The sequence below is a fragment of the Oryctolagus cuniculus genome, chromosome 13, assembly GCF_051225735.1.
Source record: "Oryctolagus cuniculus isolate XC-2025 breed Fujian yellow rabbit chromosome 13, ASM5122573v1, whole genome shotgun sequence".
NCBI lineage: Eukaryota > Metazoa > Chordata > Mammalia > Lagomorpha > Leporidae > Oryctolagus > Oryctolagus cuniculus.
The window spans coordinates 22,095,789-22,114,022 of NC_142879.1; the positions used below are offsets into that span (position 1 = coordinate 22,095,789).

General features: G+C 55.2%; 1 protein-coding gene across 1 annotated transcript; it reads right to left on the reverse strand.

Annotated features, from left to right (window-relative positions):
• Positions 1–300: 300 nt before the first annotated feature.
• Positions 301–14,378, reverse strand: FCAMR (Fc alpha and mu receptor). Its single transcript, XM_008268491.5, has 7 exons — positions 13,929–14,378; positions 11,309–11,369; positions 9,577–9,717; positions 5,719–6,057; positions 3,382–4,144; positions 2,624–2,766; positions 301–1,679 (listed from the first exon to the last, which is right to left on the reverse strand). The coding sequence occupies exons 1-7, from the start codon at positions 13,965–13,967 to the stop codon at positions 1,519–1,521; spliced, it is 1,647 nt and encodes a 548-aa protein (XP_008266713.4). The 5' UTR covers positions 13,968–14,378; the 3' UTR covers positions 301–1,518.
• Between the last annotated feature and the right edge of the window lie 3,856 nt (positions 14,379–18,234).

Here is an 18,234-nt window from a genome sequence, read left to right on the forward strand (position 1 = left end):
TCTTCACTGCTCAGCGAGGGTGGCAAGGTGGACGAGGCCTGGGGCCAGGGTCATGAGTTCTCTTTCATACTCCTCACTCTGGGTCAACTGAGTGACTTTTGGAAAGCACATCTCCCCACCGAACCCCCCAAAAAAGGGAAAAACAACAAAACAACTGGGCCTCTACTAGGTGGGCTAATCTCATTGGATCCATGAGCTCAGAAATTCTGTGGTCCTACTTGCTTAGGTGCATACAACTTTTCTACTTCTCTACCCAGAATGGGGAGTCCCTCTCACTACACCAGAGAGCAGCACCTCTTTGATTTTCTTGGCAGAGTGTCTGGGTTCAGGACCAAACATGGGGAGGTATTACCGAAGGATTTCTGATGCTGCTGGTGGAGGAGGAGGCAGGGCTGAGCCTTCTGGAAATATCCACTGGTCCATTTGCAGCTCAATAGGAGCCTTTCTTCCCCTCCTGCCTCCACTGCTTGCAGGCTGCTCTGTCCAGAGGCAGAGGCCGGAGAGCTGGCTGCCCAATCTGGCAACAGCACAGAGCAATTCCTGAGAAGACGGTGGGGTCAAGAGTGGAGTGAAAGTTCCCCATTGAGTGTGTGGTAATGCGGCCATCAGGCGGAAGCCACATAGAATCCCTCTTTGTCCTCCACCACACCCCCAACAGTCATTGTCCAGCTGCAACCCCTGTCCCTGGTGCTAAGGATTTACCAGCAGCTGAACAAGAGGGGCTTTATGGAGACGGTGAGACTCTAGTGCAAAATGCCCGCCTCCTGCGTGAATTTAGGAAAATCCCAGAAAATCTCGGTCGGGTCAAGAGGTCTGTAGCATAATGAGTGTGAGCCCCGCTGGGGAGAGAGGGGGTGTTCTTCCTGTGGGCTCCATAGGAACCATTTGCCTGTGGGGTCAACTAGGGGATTCCCAAGAGAAGGGGTAGAAGCCCAGAGGGGGTTCAGGGTCCCCAGAGGCCACAGAGCCCAGGACCTCCCAGCCAGCCCATCAGTCAGTCACAGGGATTTATTGGGGGTCCTGTGAGTTGGAAGAACTTTGGGGACATGCTGAGACGGACAAAACGCGGTGACTGCGCTACAGGAGCTCAGTCTTCTTGGGCGGGCGGGCGGGCCTGGGATCCGTGACTGTAACTGAACGTGAGAGCAGGCTGAGCGCCAACAGCCGTCAGAGAAGGGGGCACCCAGCAGGAGCTGCGGGAGCCATGGGGGAGCGTGTGCGGTGTTTCCCAGGGACGGGCAGCCTCTTGCAAGCAGCCAGAGATGGAAATGCCACACTTCTCCTTGGAGGCCTTTTTTGAGGGTGTTTAGTAAATCCTCTCTGGAAGCCTGGCCGAGGAGCATCCTTGACCTTCTCAGGCTCCAGATGGTCAGGCTTTGTCTCCAGGTCGAGCCCCAGCTCCATTAGCTTCTGTCATGCAGGTGCAGGGGGCAAGTGGCGGGGGGGAGGGGCGTGATGAGAAGAGGCTGGGGTCATGGAGGTGCTGTCCATGGTGACTGAGCCGTTTACCTTCCACTCTCAGGGTTCTGGGTCCCGTTCGGGGACAATCGGTCTGGGCTGGGCAGCACGGGAGTCACCATGGAGCATCTTCCCTTCCAGGCAGGGCGGGTCCTGGTGCAGCTCCAGGACATGCGTCATCTGAACCAGGGTGATCCCTGGTGCCCTTTCTGCCTTCTGGGCTGCAGAGACACAGAACAGGCTGTGAGGGTGGTGGGTGTGGACGGGGCTGAAGCTGATTCACTGGGAAGCCGCCCCATTCACTGCAAGTTCCCGAGAACCTCCCCCCGGCACAGAAGACAGCAACTGAGCCCTCAGAGCAACGGCGATGCAGCCAGCCTCTTCTCCACTTGCTCCTGGGAAGCCCCACTCTCTCTTTACCAGGTCTACACACCATGGTGCACTCACTTTCGGAGTATTTGAACCTGGTCCCGGTACTGTGAGGGTGGTGCAGTGGGACCATGCAGAGGGTGGCCCCGTGGCTGGGCGCTGCCCCCTGCTCTCTCCTCTGCGGTTGTGAATGTGGTCCCTGGGCCTATCAACGTGGCTTTTTGCACCCTCCAAAGAGTGTCCCCTTGAGCTCTGGGATGCTGGTGAGACCTAAGTACAGTGCCAGATGTTTTCCCATTTTACTGACTGAGAAACCAGGCCAAGAGGCCTACACTGTGGTGTAGTAGGTTAAGCCACCACCTGTGATGCCTGCATCCCATATGGGTGTTCAAGTCCCAGCTGCTCCATTTCCACTTCCACTCCAGCTCCCTTCTAATGCACCTGGGCAAGCAGCAGAAGATGGCCCAAGTGCTTGGGGTCCTGCCACGCATGTGGGAGACCCAGATGGAGTTTCAGCCTCCTGGCTTCAGTTTGGCCCAGTCCTGGCCATTGGAGGGATTTGGGAAGTAAGCTAATGGATGGAAGATCTCTCTCTCTCTCTCTCTCTCTCTGCCTTTCAAATACATACATTTTTTAAAGAAACCAGGCCAAAAGCAGTTAAATGGCTCAGAGTAGAATTTAGCTCTTCTACATGGGAAAGTCCTGGCACCGGCTCCACCCCCACCCAGGCGTGAGGGTGCCGGGCAGCAGAGAGCACCCCTCAGCCCGGCCTCGGAGCTACTTCGGCTCCACTCACAGGTTCTCCTCCTCCACCTCTTCCTCCTCCTCCTCCTCCGGAGCTTCCTCTGCAGCAGAGCCAGAGCCACAAGGAGGAGCACGGCCAGCGTGGTGGAGACCAGGGTCAGGATCCGAGAGCTGCTGGCCTCTTCTGGGAGAGCGCTGGAATGGGAGGAGCCGGGGGGATGGGAGAACACAGGACAGGGAATCTGGAGCTAGACGGAAGATTCCAGACCGCTCAGCTCACATCCCCCCTTCCCCAGGTGTGGAAGCTGAGGCCAAGGTGGGCTAGCTGCCCCGGGGTCCTGTGCTGGTCAGTAGCGGAGCCAGGGCTAGAACCAGGTCCCCAAGGCCCACGCTGTTTCCTGCTCCACCCGCCTGGGAGTGGGCCCCACTGCGTGCTATTGAGAGAGGACGCAGTGAATGTCAGATTCTGACCTCAGAGTTGGCTCTGCCCCGGTCTTTCCTTGCAGCTTCAATGAGTCACCTCCTTTCTCTGGAACCCCTGTTCCTCCTCTTAACAATTAAAAAGCCCTCAAGGGTCCAGTCTAGATATTCTGCCATTCTAGATTGTACTGGAAACCCACAGAACACTCAGCTCATGCTCCCAGAGCCAGGACCCTCGAGGGAAGGAGGGAGGGCACGGGTCTAGTGTCCATGTCACCACGACTTCCCTGCCTTGCAGGTGCAACGGGAGAGAAGTGAGCAGAGGGGGCGGGGCCAGAGGACAGGACGGCCGGCCGGGGCCCCAACCCAGAGGAGGGGCGAAGGGCTCACCTCTTCACGGAAGACCCCTTGCCAGGGAGCCTCCCGGGGCCTGCTGCCGGGGCCTGGCTTGGCATTGCCTGGGGACCACTGTCCCCAGAAGCAATGTCCAGGTCTCCATCAGTGCCTCCTCCCACAGTTGCTGCCTCCACGCTGGTGGCTCCCAAGGTCCACATCCCCGTGGCTGGGCTTGTTCCTTCAGTGGCATCCAGGGCTTGTTGCTTAGAAACCGGTGATGTTGCTTCTTGGAGGGTTTCCCAGGCCAAGCTTCCTGAGACCACAGCCGATGGCCTCGTGGCTCCTGTGACTTCCCCGGTTGTATTCAGATCTACCCGGACCCTCTCTGTTTCTGCCGTTGGCTTAGCGGCCTCAGTAGTTGTCATCACCCCCCCATCCTTGCTGATCTCAGCCCTCGTTGTTACTGAGCTTCTGGGGCCCCACCCCCAAGCACCGTCTGTTGCATTGGGCATGCTTCTGATTGTTGAAGCTGGGCTCTCTGGAGAGGCAGCTGTTGCCTCCGTGGGACCTGCTCCCTGGCTGCCTGTCCCTGGAGCTTCTGTCCTGGCTGTTCCTGGGGTTTGTCTTCCCTTAGCTGGAGGTGTGGTTTTGCTGCTTCCTGGAGTTGGGGCAACTGTTTCCCATTCTGTCCCCTGTACTTCGACAGCCGGGGTGGTTCCTGGGGTCCATCTGTGGGCTGCCATAGATGCTGTTCCTCTGGATGCTGTGCTGAGCTCACCAGCTGCCGCAGTGGCTGTCGGGACAGTGCTGGGACCACCTGTGGGAACAGCAGAAGGAGACCGCACTGGAAGCCGTCCAGGCTACCTGCTGGATTTAAAATGTTTGCTAGATGGAATGCAGCCTCACTAAGACACGCAATCTTTGGCTAATATGTTGCATAAAATAAAAGTGTAGGTAACCCAGATGGATTGCAGTCAGTTGCAAATATTGACATTTTACAAGGGCTGGCGCTGTGGCGTAGTAGGCTAAGCTTCTGCCTGTGGTGCCAGCATCCCATATGGGTACCAGTTTGTGTCCCGGCTGCTGCTCTTCTGATCCAGCTCTCTGCTGTGGCCTGGGAAAGCCGTAGAGGATGGCCCAAATCCTTGGGCCCCTGCACCCACATGGGAGACCCAGAAGAAGCTCCTGGCTCCTGGCCCAGCTCTGGTCATTGCGGCCATCTGGAGAGTGAACCAGTGGATAGAAGACCTTTCTCTCTGTCTCTCCCTCTCTCTGTCTGTAGCTCTAGCTCTCAAATAAATAATTTAAAAAAAAAGTATTTTACATTCTGTCTCCTTTTGCCAAGCCCAGTGCACATGCCCACGCTGCCCCTCCCCCAAGTCCACAGCCCAAGTATTGCTCTTCAGTCAAGAACAAGAAGCACTCTCTCCAGTGGAACAGCCAATCACAGCAGACGGCTGGATAGCAGCATCCGATGAAGCCGATCTGTTCTTGGGCTGCTTGCTAGCGTGCATCCCTTCTGCAGAGCAGCCTCTCATGGCCGGGGTGCCCAGCCTTGCGTCCTGCACACCTGTCTCTCTTCAGTTCTCTGGAGCCCACTGCCTGTGGCATGGCCTGGGGACCCTCGGGTGTCTGCTGAGGGGCTCGGCGAGGGTCTGTCCTGCTTTCCATAGCTGCTGGGTTGTGCTGCTCCTTCTCTGTGTGTCTGACCACAGAGCCGTCAGGACGCAGTCACCGGGGGAGAGCCGGATGGGACAGCCAACAGGCATTCAGCTGGGACGTGTCTCCCAAGCTCTGCTTGTGGCTCTGGTGTGAGTGTCCCCCAGTTTCTGTGTCGGAGGCTTAGTTCCCAGGTGACAGTGCCAGGAGACGGTGTGCACCTTTGGGAGGTGGAGCCTTGCCCAAGGTCCTTAGGTAGCTGAAGGTGTCACCCTTTGGAGAGTAAGTTAGCTTTCTCAAGGGCATTGCTGTAGAGGCCTGAGTCTGACCCCCTGGACCCAGCTCTCTCCGGCTTCCTGCACGGAGATGAGATCAGTCATTCCTGCCACTGTCACCCACCACAGTGGGACGCCACCAGGGGACCCTCCCCAGAACTGGGTCTGCACAGGCACCATGCCCTTGAACCTCTAAAACTCTGAGCTGAATCAACCTCCTGTCTTCGTAAGTAGCCTGTCTCAGGCGTCTCATCACAGAGCAGAGAGCTGGCCAATACGAGCTTCCCTTCGAAACCATAGCCTGCTCCTTGGAGGCTTCGCCTTGCTGCCCGCTTTCCATCCTCACTCCCCCCCCCCCCAGTGTTTGAAGCCCCCGGGGGCCTCTGTGCTGTCTCTTGTGCCTTCCCCCTCCTAGCCCTCACATCACCCAGCGTGGCCATTGGCCACCAGCTCCTACCTGCGGAGAGGGTCAGGTTCATACTGGAGAACAGCATGTTGTTCCGGTCTCCGATGCCGCAGCGGTAGGATCCCACGTCATCCAGGGACAACCGGGACAGCGTCACCACAAACACGCCCCTCTGTGGGAAGTCGGCTAGAGCCACACGGCCGCCGTAGAGACGGTGCGTGTAGTGGTAGCTGGACACGATGGTATAGCAGATCCACCTCGGGGGTCCCAGGCGGCACCAGTACTTCCTCTGGTGCTTGTTGACCGACACAGGGGGATAGTGGCACTGGATGGTGACCGCTCCCCCAGGCTTCCCAGATACCAGCTTTGGGCCCTTTAGTGAATGTGCAGCTGCAGGCAGAGAAAAAAGTCACTAGAGAGGGAGCAGTGAGTCTAGTCACAGCTGGGGCCTTGGGGCCAACACTGGGCCAGAATTAGGGGTCAGGTCCCAATTGCCACTGTAAAAGCGGAGCAGAATCAGTATAGAAAGTGGCAGAGAGGCTGGCGCCATGGCTCACTTGGCTAATCCTCCGCCTTGCGGCGCCGGCACACCGGGTTCTAGTCCCGGTCGGGGCGCCGGATTCTGTCCCGGTTGCCCCTCTTCCAGGCCAGCTCTCTGCTGTGGCCAGGGAGTGCAGTGGAGGATGGCCCAGGTGCTTGGGCCCTGCACCCCATGGGAGACCAGGAGAAGCACCTGGCTCCTGCCATCGGATCAGCTCAGTGTGCCGGCCGCAGCGTGCCAGCCGTGGCGGCCATTGGAGGGTGAACCAATGACAAAGGAAGACCTTTCTCTCTCTGTGTCTCTCTCTCACTGTCCACTCTGCCTGTCAAAAAAAAAAAAAAAGTGGCAGAGCTCAGCCACTGGGGGTCAGCCCATGGTAGGAAAGAGGCTGAATCAGAGAGCCCCCCGCAAGTGGGAGACGAGAATGCAGTAACAGTCGTGCTATTTGGCTAGCCCTTGCCGTGCCCATTGTCCTCGGACAGCCCAGCAGGGGCCTGGGTTCCTTCTGCTGTGCCCCAGTGCAGCTGCTTAAAAAGATGCCAGCTAAGCACGTGTGAGAGGGGTGAGCAACCCCTGACGGGAGCTCTCTGATTGCAGGGAAGCTCAGAGAGAGATGCCACACGGTAAGAGCATATGGCTCGCTTTTTCCTCTGAAAAGGAGATCGGGCCCTAAAGCCCAAGCATCCTGCCGCGCTCAGTGGGAACAGGGTGGATGAGCTCTGGGAACATTTCTCACACTGCCCACTGTTCTACAGAAACTGGAAGACCCTGGGGCTGATGCTGTGGCGCAGTGGGTTAAAGCCCCAGCCTGCAGGGCCAGCATCCCATATGGGTCCTGGTTCGAGCCCCAGCTGCTCCACTTCCAATCCGGCTCTCTGCTGTGGCCTGGGAAAGCAGTAGAAGATGGCCCAAGTGCTTGGGCCCCTGCACCCACATGGAAGACCCGGAAGAAGCTCCTGGCTCCTGGCTTTGGATTGGTGCAGCTCCAGCCATTGTGGCCAACTGGGGAGTGAACCAGCAGGTGGAAGACCTCTCTCTCTGGCTCTACCTCTCTCTTTGTAACTCTGTCTTTCAAATAAATAAAAATAATTATTTTTTAAAAAAAGAAAGCCAAGTGCCACTATAAAAGCACGAATGAGCAGAATTGTAAAAATGCCAGCTTTGGCGTTAAGACAACGTGGTTGAACCCCAGTCCGTGGCCAGTGTACTTAGTGTCCTTAGTGACTTCTGCAAACAGAAACTAAGTTTGTTATTTTCTTATTGCCTATTCATTCTTTCTCTGTAGATTTCTCTGCTCCGTGAAGCAATCTCAGGCACAATCTTATGTACACAGAGTTGGTTTCATGGGCTCTTAGAAAATAAGTCAAGTCCAATCCAAGATGACACGTCTGGCCCAGTCCAGTGAAAGATTAGAAGTCTACCCTTGCGCCGGATTCTGTCCTGGTTGCCCCTCTTCCAGGCCAGCTCTCTGCTGTGGCCAGGGAGTGCAGTGGAGAATGGCCCAAGTGCTTGGGCCCTGCACCCCATGGGAGACCAGGAGAAGCACCTGGCTCCTGCCATTGGATCAGCACAGTGCGCCGGCCGCAGCGCGCCGGCAGCGGCGGCCATTGGAGGGTGAACCAATGACAAAGGAAGACCTTTCTCTGTCTCTCTCTCTCACTGTCCACTCTGCCTGTCAGAAAAAAAAAAAAAGAAGAAGAAGAAGTCTACCGTCTTATCCAACTGGTGCCTTTCCTTCTCCACCCCTCACCCTCGGTGGGGCTAGGAGGCCATGGCGGAGGGGACACGCTCGAGTCTCTCCTTGGCTCTGCCCCTTCCTCTACTCAAAGCTGCTGCTCGGGGCCCCTCTGGGGCTGGGCATGGAGGGGGAGGAGGAGAGGTGAGCAGTCACCATGTGTCCCAGTGCCTTCTGCATGTGGCAGCTTCCGGAGCCGCCTTGGTTTTGCCTCCCAGATGTCGTTTTGGTGGCGTCTGGCATCAGCGGCCCCTTTGTCAGAACTCTCTCTCCTTGTGCTGGCCTTCTCCGGCCACACCCCCAGGCCGGGGACTTCTGGCCATCAGCTCCTCCTTTCAGGGTCACACTCCTCTCCAGGTGGCCCTCTTGGTAGAGGCCCCTCACTGGGGCACAGGAAGCACACCTCTGTCCCCTCGCAGAAGAAACCTAGGACGTATGGCAGGCTGTTTGAGGGACTTCCTAGAAGTGCCTTCTCTACCTTGGCTTAAAGTGCAGAGGGAGTGATTCCTCCAAGCACAACACACTGACGTCGCTCTTCAAAACAGCTGGGAGTGAGCTCTCTGCCCCCTGATGAGTCTTCACCCTTCCTCCTTTGCCCTGGATGGCTGCAGGTTCACTGCTGTTGGAACCAGCCTTCCAACCCCTTTTGTAGCCCTGCAGGTGGCTCAACTTCTTGCTTTAGGACATGAGTTCCTGGCACCCGTCCATTTGTTCTGTGTCTTTGGGCTTCTGAACACAAGAAAGTGTAATCCCCTATTTCCAGGAACAAATACCTTGTGGGTCTCTGTGCAAAATGAAAAAGCAAGATCCCTTGTTTCAAAGTTATTAAGGGATTTCCGGACGGGCACAGCAGCGCATTAAGGCAAGTACCTCCTGAGCAGAGTCCTGTGGGGTTGCATTTGGCACCTGCTCGTGGTGCCTGCCTTGCTGCTATCTGTGTCTTAGGTCAACTTATGGAAAGAGTGGGGGTCAGAAGCACCATGGATGTATCAAGGATCACACAATAGGTTGGATAAACAGCACAGCCCAAGCTGTGCCACTCTCAATGGAGTTGAACAGTAAGCTCTCCTTAAGAGACAAGGGTATTCAAGAACTATTCCAGGACAACAGTGGTGATGCCCTGGAAAGTGTTCACGGCCTAGGTTTCGGGAAATCTTAGGCTCTACCTGGTAGTTAGTAAGAGCACTCTTCCACTAACAGGCAGGTCAGGGCCAGCTGGCTTGCTAGTAGAAGGCTGATTAAGAGTTTTAATCAACTCTTGCACATAATTTACATTAATGCCAGAGTTAAGAACCAATACTGTAAGAATTTATTGGTAGGTTACTGAACTGTAGCTCTTAGTTATATATAATAATCAAGGTTGTTGGAGTTTCATGTTAGCCACCTATGCGAGCTATAGGCCAAACATTTTAGGATCCGTGTGGTGCCCTCCTGGGGACTGGATGCCAATTCATGCCCTTCGATGGAGGCGGGTGCCCCTGGCTCTCACCTGCCTAGCATTCCCAGCAGTTGTCTGTGGCTGTGGCTTCCACTGGGAAAGAACGAGTGATGCCCGAGGGTGAGATGATAAGGACCCGAGCCCAATCTGCTGTAAGAAAGGCCTGTGGCAGGACACAGAGGGGAGGGGTCGCACCTGTGAAAGAGTGTGCCTCCTGCCAGCAGAGGGTTGAGGAAGGTGTGAGCGTCTCCATGGCGCAGAGGTGCGTCCTGAACGAGCTGACCTGCAGCGGGCTTCTGAGATGGGATCCTCTGGGTGCAGGGGCCAAAGAAGAACCTGGGCGAGGGGAGGAGGCCGGCATGAGGAGGCCGCCCAGGGTCCACGAAAGCACCCACAGGAGGGAGCGGTGCCCAGCCGGCCCCACACCCCTGGCGGGCCCGAGCGCCGGGTGCCCTCGCCAAGCACGAGCTGCTTGCTCTCCCGCCTCAGCTTCCCGCCACTCCAAGCAGCACCTGCCCAGATGCGGGGGGAAAGGGAGAAGGGAGGAACAAAGGCAGGGGCAGGCCAGTGGCACAGCGTGTTCAACCCCAGCTTGGGACACCTGGATTGCACCCCGTATCAGAATGCAGCATCCGAGTCCTGGCTACTCTGTGGTTCCTGCTGGTGCAGCTGGGGGACAGCAGATGATGGCCCAAGTACTTGGGTTCCTGCCACCCGTGTGGGAGACCCAGATGGAGTTCCTGGCTCCTGGCTTTGCCCTGGCATAGCCCTGGCTGTCACAGGCATTGGGAGAGCGGGGAGTGAACCAGCAGATGGAAGACTTCTCTCTGTCTCTCCCTTTCTGTCATTCTGCCTTTCAAAGAAATTTTAAAAGGAGTGGTGAAGGTGGCAATCGCATCCCCAGACTGTATCGGGGGAAGGGTGTATCTTGGAATGAAGACGGAAGTGTAGAGCAAAACATTTAACTGGACACTGGAAATGGTTAAATTCAGAACACCTGTGCTGTAAAGCAATTCAAGGAGGACGATTGTCTACATGCTGGCAGAAGCAGCAGGAGCCTGCCTGAGGCAGGGGAAGCCTTCTCTACTGAAGACGTTTTAGAGAGGCAGTGGGTGTGCCCAAAGCAAGGAAGTGGGGAGATTATAGCCCATGGGGGTGGGGGATGGGGCGCTCAGACATTGGCTCCCTTTGGTTCATTACACTCTGACTTGTTTATATGCCAGATACTGTCGTTGATGATCCTTTTGGGGCATTGTCACTGTATTTTCACCCAAGCCTTCCGTCATTGTTAAGCGTCTACTTGGGCCTAGGTTCTAGGCCCTAGGTACTGCACATTCTAGGCATACGCTTACACTAATCCCCAGTGGGGCCATTGTCCCCTGAGTCTGATCCGCACCCCACCAGCCAGCCAGGACATTTAGGGCAGAGCCCCTGTCTTCCCTGTGTCTGTTGCCATGGCCTGACCTGTGGCGCACCTGTCATAAGTGAGCGACTGCAACTTTTGCTTATGCACAAGTTTCCATGTACACTTGGAGCTCTTCATGTCCCTAGTGCCAAGTGTTTGCAGACGTCTCAGTGGGAATGGAGCTCTGATCCCGCTGCTCTCTGCACACTCTGGAAACCTTATCTAGAAAATGCATGTCCTCAACTTAAATGGAGGAGAGCAGAGGCACGGAGAACCGCGAAACTGAATATTCTAGAAATCGTCAGATCAGACATGCTTCCTTCTGTGTGAGCTCTTACTGCCTTCATTCCTCCAGGGCCCAGATGTGACCACTGTGTAAGGCCTGGGAGCCCAGGAGAGGACGCCACGGCAGTGCTCACACTGTGCAGAACGCCACGGCAGTGGCTGCCAAGAGTCTCTGGAGCCTGGAAGTCTCGTGTCTGATTTTGCAAGCTCTGAATCTGGGCTTTGTTTGGGACTCACCTTGTAGCAGGTACAGAATGAGGAGGAGGGGCTTTTTCCATCCTGCTCTCCGGTTGGCAACCTGCAAAGAACACTAGAGATGAGCAGAGGCCTGAGAGCAGGCGAGTGCGAAGCTGGGGCGGGCGGCGGTGGGACCTGGGGCCCGCACCTGCTCACTCTGAGAGCCCAGTGCACTCGGTTCAGGGGCCGGGCTGGGAGGGTCTGAGAGCGAGACCAGAGCTCCCTGCCTGAGAAAGCAGCACCCCGTCCTCACACCCCTGAGCGTGCACACTGGGCCTGGCTCACGGCCACCAGGCTTCAAATTTCCCTTGCGCTTGAGGTTTCTGTGTGTACAGCAGGTGAAAGCCCCTCCGTGGGCTTGCAGGGCAGGCACCCACTGGCTCTCAATTTGCGGAGTGGAGCGACCACACCTTTGAAGTTCAAACCTCAGTGGGCGCTGTGGGACCTTGGAGAAGTTACCTTGTTTCCTCTCCAGGGGAGGGAGAGAGCTGGGTTTGTTTGTGCCAGCTGGCAGAGCTGGGTAGTGAAGAGGCGTCTCCTGCCCCTTCCCTCCCCACCCCTTCCTCTTTGCAGAGGGGAATCGGTTCCTTGGCGGGGAGCTTTCTCTCTCACAGCTCCTGTGTCCCCCATCAGTTACAAGGAGTGCAAGATTAACTCTCAGGCTGGGCAGCCATCTTCCTGCCCTGCGGGCCACTTCTGCTGCTTCTCACAGCTTCTAGAAAGCTCTGTGTGCTCCAGTCCACACTGGCCCTGGTCTGTCCCTGCGGCCCAGGGACCTGTTCGGGGGCAGAATTTGTGCCTCCCTCTCCCCCCGCAGGATCTCGCACACTATGAGTGTGCAATGCACGCAAGAACCCCCTGCGTTTTCAGTGAGCTCACTGCTGGTCACTCCACAATGGCCTCTTCCACTGGCTGATTAAGGAACTGCGATTGTACATTACCCTTCTCTTGTGTTCCCCGTAGCATAGTCACGGACACTTTTTGTTTGATTAAAAATCTGCTTTTGATTCTGTTTACTGCCTGGAGTAACCTGTAGCTAACCAGTTCCAGTTCCTTTTGCTACCCTAATTAGGAGGATACTTCCGAAAGTTCATGGGGGAAAAAATGTAACCAGAAGATATGCTTACTTGGGTGCAAAAAACAGCTGGCGATGCACGAGTAGTTTTTCATAACATGCACTTTCCACAGCTTTTTGAAGGCTCCTTATATGTGTGGACTTTGAATTTTTTTTGCACCAAAATAAATTTATCTTTTAATTCAATTTTCCAGCAACTTTCTGAAGTCACTGATATTACCAACAGGCCGCTCACAGGCGATGGTTTGGCCCCTGGGCAAGGAAACCCCTTGTCCTTGAACTAGATTAAGCCACTCACCAGTCTGGGCTGTAGGCTGTGCAGGAGGGAAGCCAGAAGGGGAGAGAGGAATGGGGAAAGAAGGGAGAAGGAAGAGAGAGCAGAGGGGAGAGAACAGTGAGGGGTGCATGGGTTGGCCTTGCAGCCACGAGTTGCCAGCTCCGCCTGGCACTGCCCAGCCACCTCCACTAAGGCCCCTGGCTGCCCAGTCCAGCTAGCGCCCCAGGAGGGGTCAGCTTGGGAAAAGCCCACCAGCTCCCAGCGGCCCTGACCGCCCTCTATCTCGACACCGCCATGGCTGCCTCAGTCCTTCCCCTGACGCCAGAGCTCCTGGCTTCCTGCTGCCGCCTGGAAGCCCTCCCAGGGTGTGCCTCACCTAATCCACAATTCGATCGATGTTCCCCGAGTTCAAGCTAATGCTGGGGCCGGCAGCTAGGTTCCCCCGGGCTAATTTTCCCCCAGCGCCAACTGTTGACGCAGCACACGTCGGGGTCAAAGTCTCCAGGCCACACCATCCCGCTTCCCTGAAGCCCAATGGTGCAGCAATCTCTTGGCTTCGGGAGCAAAAACGGCCTCCAAGAGGCAATGAGGAAGCTCGGAGTGTGAGATAAAATGTCTCCAGAGAAATTATCAGCCTTGATTGGAGTTGGACGGATAACATTCAACGGCATGCCTCCAAATGCCCGCGCTGACAGTGACCTTCAGAAATCCTTTATCTGGGGGGCCAGGGAGTCCCAGTTCAGTAGCTGGGACCACAGACCTCCATTGCCGTGCACTGCATCTTAAGGGCTGAGGCCACCCTGGGGGGACCCTGTTGGCCCTCCGGTCATGCAGGGAGGTGTGTGTTCAGTCCAGGCTGTTGCATGGCTTCCCACCCGTGTCCCTTGTGCCCCTCGGAGCTCCACTCCCCTCCCACCTCCCTGACCGCTCTTCCCCATTCTTTGAGCAGCAGACCAAAAGGAGACGGTGTGGTGTAGAGTGGAGAGCCCCAAGTCGGGCTCTGTGGTCCTGGCCACCCTCCCTTCCTCTCCACTGCAAAGGAAGCCCTTGGCCTGAGTGAGCGCCATGTTTCTTCTCTCTAATGTCTGTTCGCTCTCGGTTTCGTAGAGCTCCTAAGGACCTGTGCATTCCTGCGCAGGTGAGAGGGGCCTGAACTCCGTTATCCTTTCCTGGCTCGCTGGGAATGAGCTCCCGAGCTCTGGGAAGGGCCCAGGGCATGCCTGGCTGCTGCTGCAAACCCACCTTCAGGAAGAAAAGCTTCATCTCACCTTGGGCTCTCTGGACTTTGGTGGGGCTTCTCCATCCATCCCGCTGGGAATGAGAGCCTGCTGGACTTTTCTTTTTACCCCTCGGGGAGGCTGGTATTTGAATGTCTTTTAGTTGCTCTTCGTTAAATCCAGAGAGGAGGAGGTGGTGTGGCGTGTTGGAAAGCAGCTGGAGCGGAGGCTGGGAGGCGCAGGTGCAAGGTGTAGCTCTGCTACTCACCTCCCTGCTACTTGCACCAAGTCCCTTCTGTCTGGGTCTTAGGACCTACAGGAGGGAGCCAGTCTTGGGCCCCTGTTGCTCTCACCGTCACTGTCACTGTCACTGTCACTTACTCTTGCAGCACTTCCCCAGGGATGGCAACAGTAGTTCCAAGGAAAACACACCAACCCCCATGCCGTCTCCTCTCCCGTCTCCTCCAGAACAGGGTCCAGGACTTTTAAAGATGCCCCAGCTTTGCTGGCCCCTCCAGGCACCGTCCAGATGGTGATGCAACAGCTTGGGCAGCAGAGAAGGAAAACTTCAAAATTCAGGAGAGGAATTCCCCTGCCACCCGCCTGGCAGCCGGTGCCCTGCGGCTGACCTGGCCCCTCCACCTCGCATAGAGAAGCATTTTGGGCAGCTTGGGCCCCGACTCCAGTTCGACGGCGGCGAGACCCAATGGTTGCTAACTCTCGGCCCATCCAGAGCGCCCTGCAGTGTCTCCATGCAAGGAGAACGCCAACAAGGGTGGCACGACACGCAGAAAACCCCCCTGTATTCCCTTGTGGAAAGTCATTTCTGGGTGGGTTTTCTTTCCTTGGAAAAGCTATCACCTTCCTACCTCTGCTGACCTTGGCCTGACTTTGAGAGGGCCGGCACAGCCCACGCCTTCAATAACTAAGGGGCTAAGGGAGTGGGGGTGCTGCAGGCTGCAGTCTGATCAGGGCCCCTAGTAGATATTATGGCACTTTTGGGCCAATCAGAGGGGGCACCACTTCCTGCAGAACAAATTCTGTTGGCTGGTTTTTGTGCAGTTTGAACAACCGCAGATGGCAGCGTATATGTTGGATGCAGCCCCTGTGCAGGTTTTCAGACAAGCTGGGGGAGGAACTGAGTCCCTGAAAGCAGTAGGAGAGGAAGAGAGACAACTCGATGGCAGGCGTGGAGTATGGCTGGGGCAGGCACTCTTGTGCTACATGTGTGCTGGCGGCCACGTGCACAGCTCTAAGTGCCACCACCCCAGGACTTGGTCAGGGACTCTGGTCCTGGCCTCCAGCCCCTCACCCCCTCCCATGTAGGGTAGAAGACTTCTACAATGTGAATGGCATCCCCTTAGATGTGGCACCTTGATCAGTGCACAACCTGAAGCACTGCACAGGGTGGTCCTGCCTTCAGAAGTGGACCTCAGAATGGAATGATCTGGCCATGGGTGGTGGATGGGTGCCTGATGCCTGGCTGGCTTCTCCTCTGCCAGCTCCTCGGGAGGCGGGGTAGCATCATGTTTCATTGTATGCACTCTGGAGTCAGACTCCCCTGCTCCCCCACCAAGTTCTTATCCCAGTTTTACTTTTAATTGGGAAAATAGTAGGGGCAAGGTTACTTATTATCCCTAAACTCTGTTTTCCTAATCTGTTAAACAGGAAATAATAGCACCTACCTCATAAAGTTATTATGTGGACTACATGTGATAATTCATGTAACTTCAAGTCCCCAGCATGCAGGAAACACGCAGGAAACATTAGCTGATTGTACAGAAGCGCCCTTACAGACACACGGAGCCAGGCCCTGGAACCGTCACACACTCAGCAAGCGTCCTTAGAGGGCTTCATTTCTTCAGAGACCTACTACTCTCTACCTCCCTTCCTTCTTTTCTTTCTTCCTCCCTCCATTTTTTATTTTTAAAGATTCATTCATTTACTTGAAAGGCAAAGCAACAGAGAAAGACAGAGAGATAGAATCTTCCATCTGCTGGTTCACTTCCTAAATGGCTGCCACAGCCGAGTCTGGACCAGACCAAAACCCAGTGCCAATAACTCCATCCGGGTCTCCCACATAGGTGGCAGTGGCCCAAGCAGTTGGGCCGTCTGCTGCTGTTGTCCCAGGCACATCAGCAGGGACCCCACCCGGGTTGGGAATGGGGCACTTGGGACTCAAACCAGCGCTCTGCCATGGGACACCGGCGACTCAAGAGGCAATCCCTCTGTCTCCCTCTTTCTTTCCTGCCTCCCCCGACCCTTCCTTCCTCTTTTTCTTTTCATAATGTTGACATTTGAAAGATTAAAAGCAGAACAATTTGTATAATGTCATTTCTGGATTACATTTGTTTTTAGGGCCAGATGTGTTCATTTTCCATAATTGTATAGAAGAGGCCACCTTTTGGCCTCTTTGAGAGTCTTTCTCTACTTCTGAAGACTTTGATTGCTGAGGACCTAAGAGTGCGATGAGCTGCCACACACTGGGTAGTTTCCGGAGCACTGACTCCCAGCCACAGTCCCGCAAGCTTGAAGCTTTCTGGGGAGAGAGGGTTGCATGCTGATTGCTTGTCTTGGGGATGTAACTGACTTTTCTCGTCCGGCACAAAGTTCCACAGGTTGTGACACTGTGACCTTCCAACTTCAGGATCCTCACTCCAGAATCAAGACAAGTAGTATTTTGGCCAAATGTCCACTCGAGGAAGAACTTTATCCACACCCCACCCCTACCTTGCTTCCAGTGCCCTTACCCCAGTTTTCACAAGGGATGTTTTTGCTAAACACATACATGAGAGTAACAGTAAGCAAAACAGAAAGGTAACCAAAGCAAGGAAGGCTATTCATGCAATAAAGCAATCCAGATTGATAGCCTCTTCTGCAAAACATGATCCCTAACGCATGAAGAGGAACAATGGCCAGAGCAGCTCCTGCACCCACGGGGCTCCCCCAACTCTCCCCTTCCTTGGTAGCCAAGCCTTGCATTTCTCTGCATGGCGGTCAAGCTTCCTGCTCACCATACCCACTGTGCAAGCTTTTTTTTTTTTTTTAATCTTTGTTAGATGCTGGATTGGCACAAGTTCCCCTCCTGCTCAGGTCACAGCATTAAATATTCAGAAAAACGTTGTCTAAAAACACCTGCATTGCTACCAATCCTTGATCACTTGGAAATTCATAAAGGAAGGTGAACTATGAGACTTGTCACTTCTCCAAATGACAACGGAAGAAAGTGTTTGCATAGCACAAATAATCATTTTATCACAGCAGTTAGCAGGCTTTTATAACCGAAGCCATCATTTAGCTGATAGCGAAGCCTGTGATCCAGTGACACTCAGCTCTCAACCTGGCAGGCGCTCCAAAGGCAGTTAGAGCGATGATGACTGTTTAAGTTCATGCTCAGGCTGCTGGTGCAAGCAGAGCGAGGACTCCCAGGCCTTCATTTCAGACGAGGCAACAGTGCCTACTAGCTTAGCTGCAGCTCATGCCAAGCTGCTGGTGTGGATAGTAGTGGGAAAACATGCCTGAAGCTCTGAGCGCGATCTTCTGGAGCAACGAGCCTGGAGACTGAAACGAATGTGTTTCCTACTGGTTGGGGTTACTTGGTTCAGAGTCTGTTTGCCATGAACATGACCCTGTGATAATAAATCACTGACCGTTATTGGATGGAAAGTCCCAATAGTTACTGTCCCACCACAGAGAATGTTCTGGAAGAATGGTGCTGTATGAGGGTTCTCGTCATGGTGCTGCTGCTGGCTGGGTGGGTATTTGGTGGCCTTGGTGGGTGGGAGACCCGCTGTTTGTTGGGCCCACACGTAGCCTCCATCCCTCTCTCTCTCATCCTTCTCTGGGTGTTCATTGTGCCAGCACCAAGATGGCCGATGACTGAACTAGGCTGATGTCAGTGGCCTAGCCGTTCTGTCTGCTTGCTAGGGTAGTGTTTTTTCCATGGTGGATTCCCTCTGGTGGGCGTTTGCCTCTGTTGCAAAGATCTCACACTTCATGCCCACTCCCTTGTCCATCCACGCATCTCAACCTGTGGGGAGCAACCCGGACTAGACTGAGTTACTGGAATTAAAACTTATTCTATGCATCTGCTCTCCCACAATATGGCGCTGGGAGAGAAGTAAACAGCTTCCGCACAGCTGCCTCCAGTTCAACCAATTAACTGTAGGACTTGCTCCTGATTGGAGAGCAGCGTACTCGGCGTGTGGGCAGCCGAGTTGGGATTGGCGGAGGAGGACTATAAAGGGGGAGAGAGACGGCATGCACCAGGAACATCTATGGGGAACATCTAAGGGGAACATCTGGCTGAGGGAACACCTGTGCAGCCCCCGAGAAGAGCCGGCCGGCAGTGTGCCGC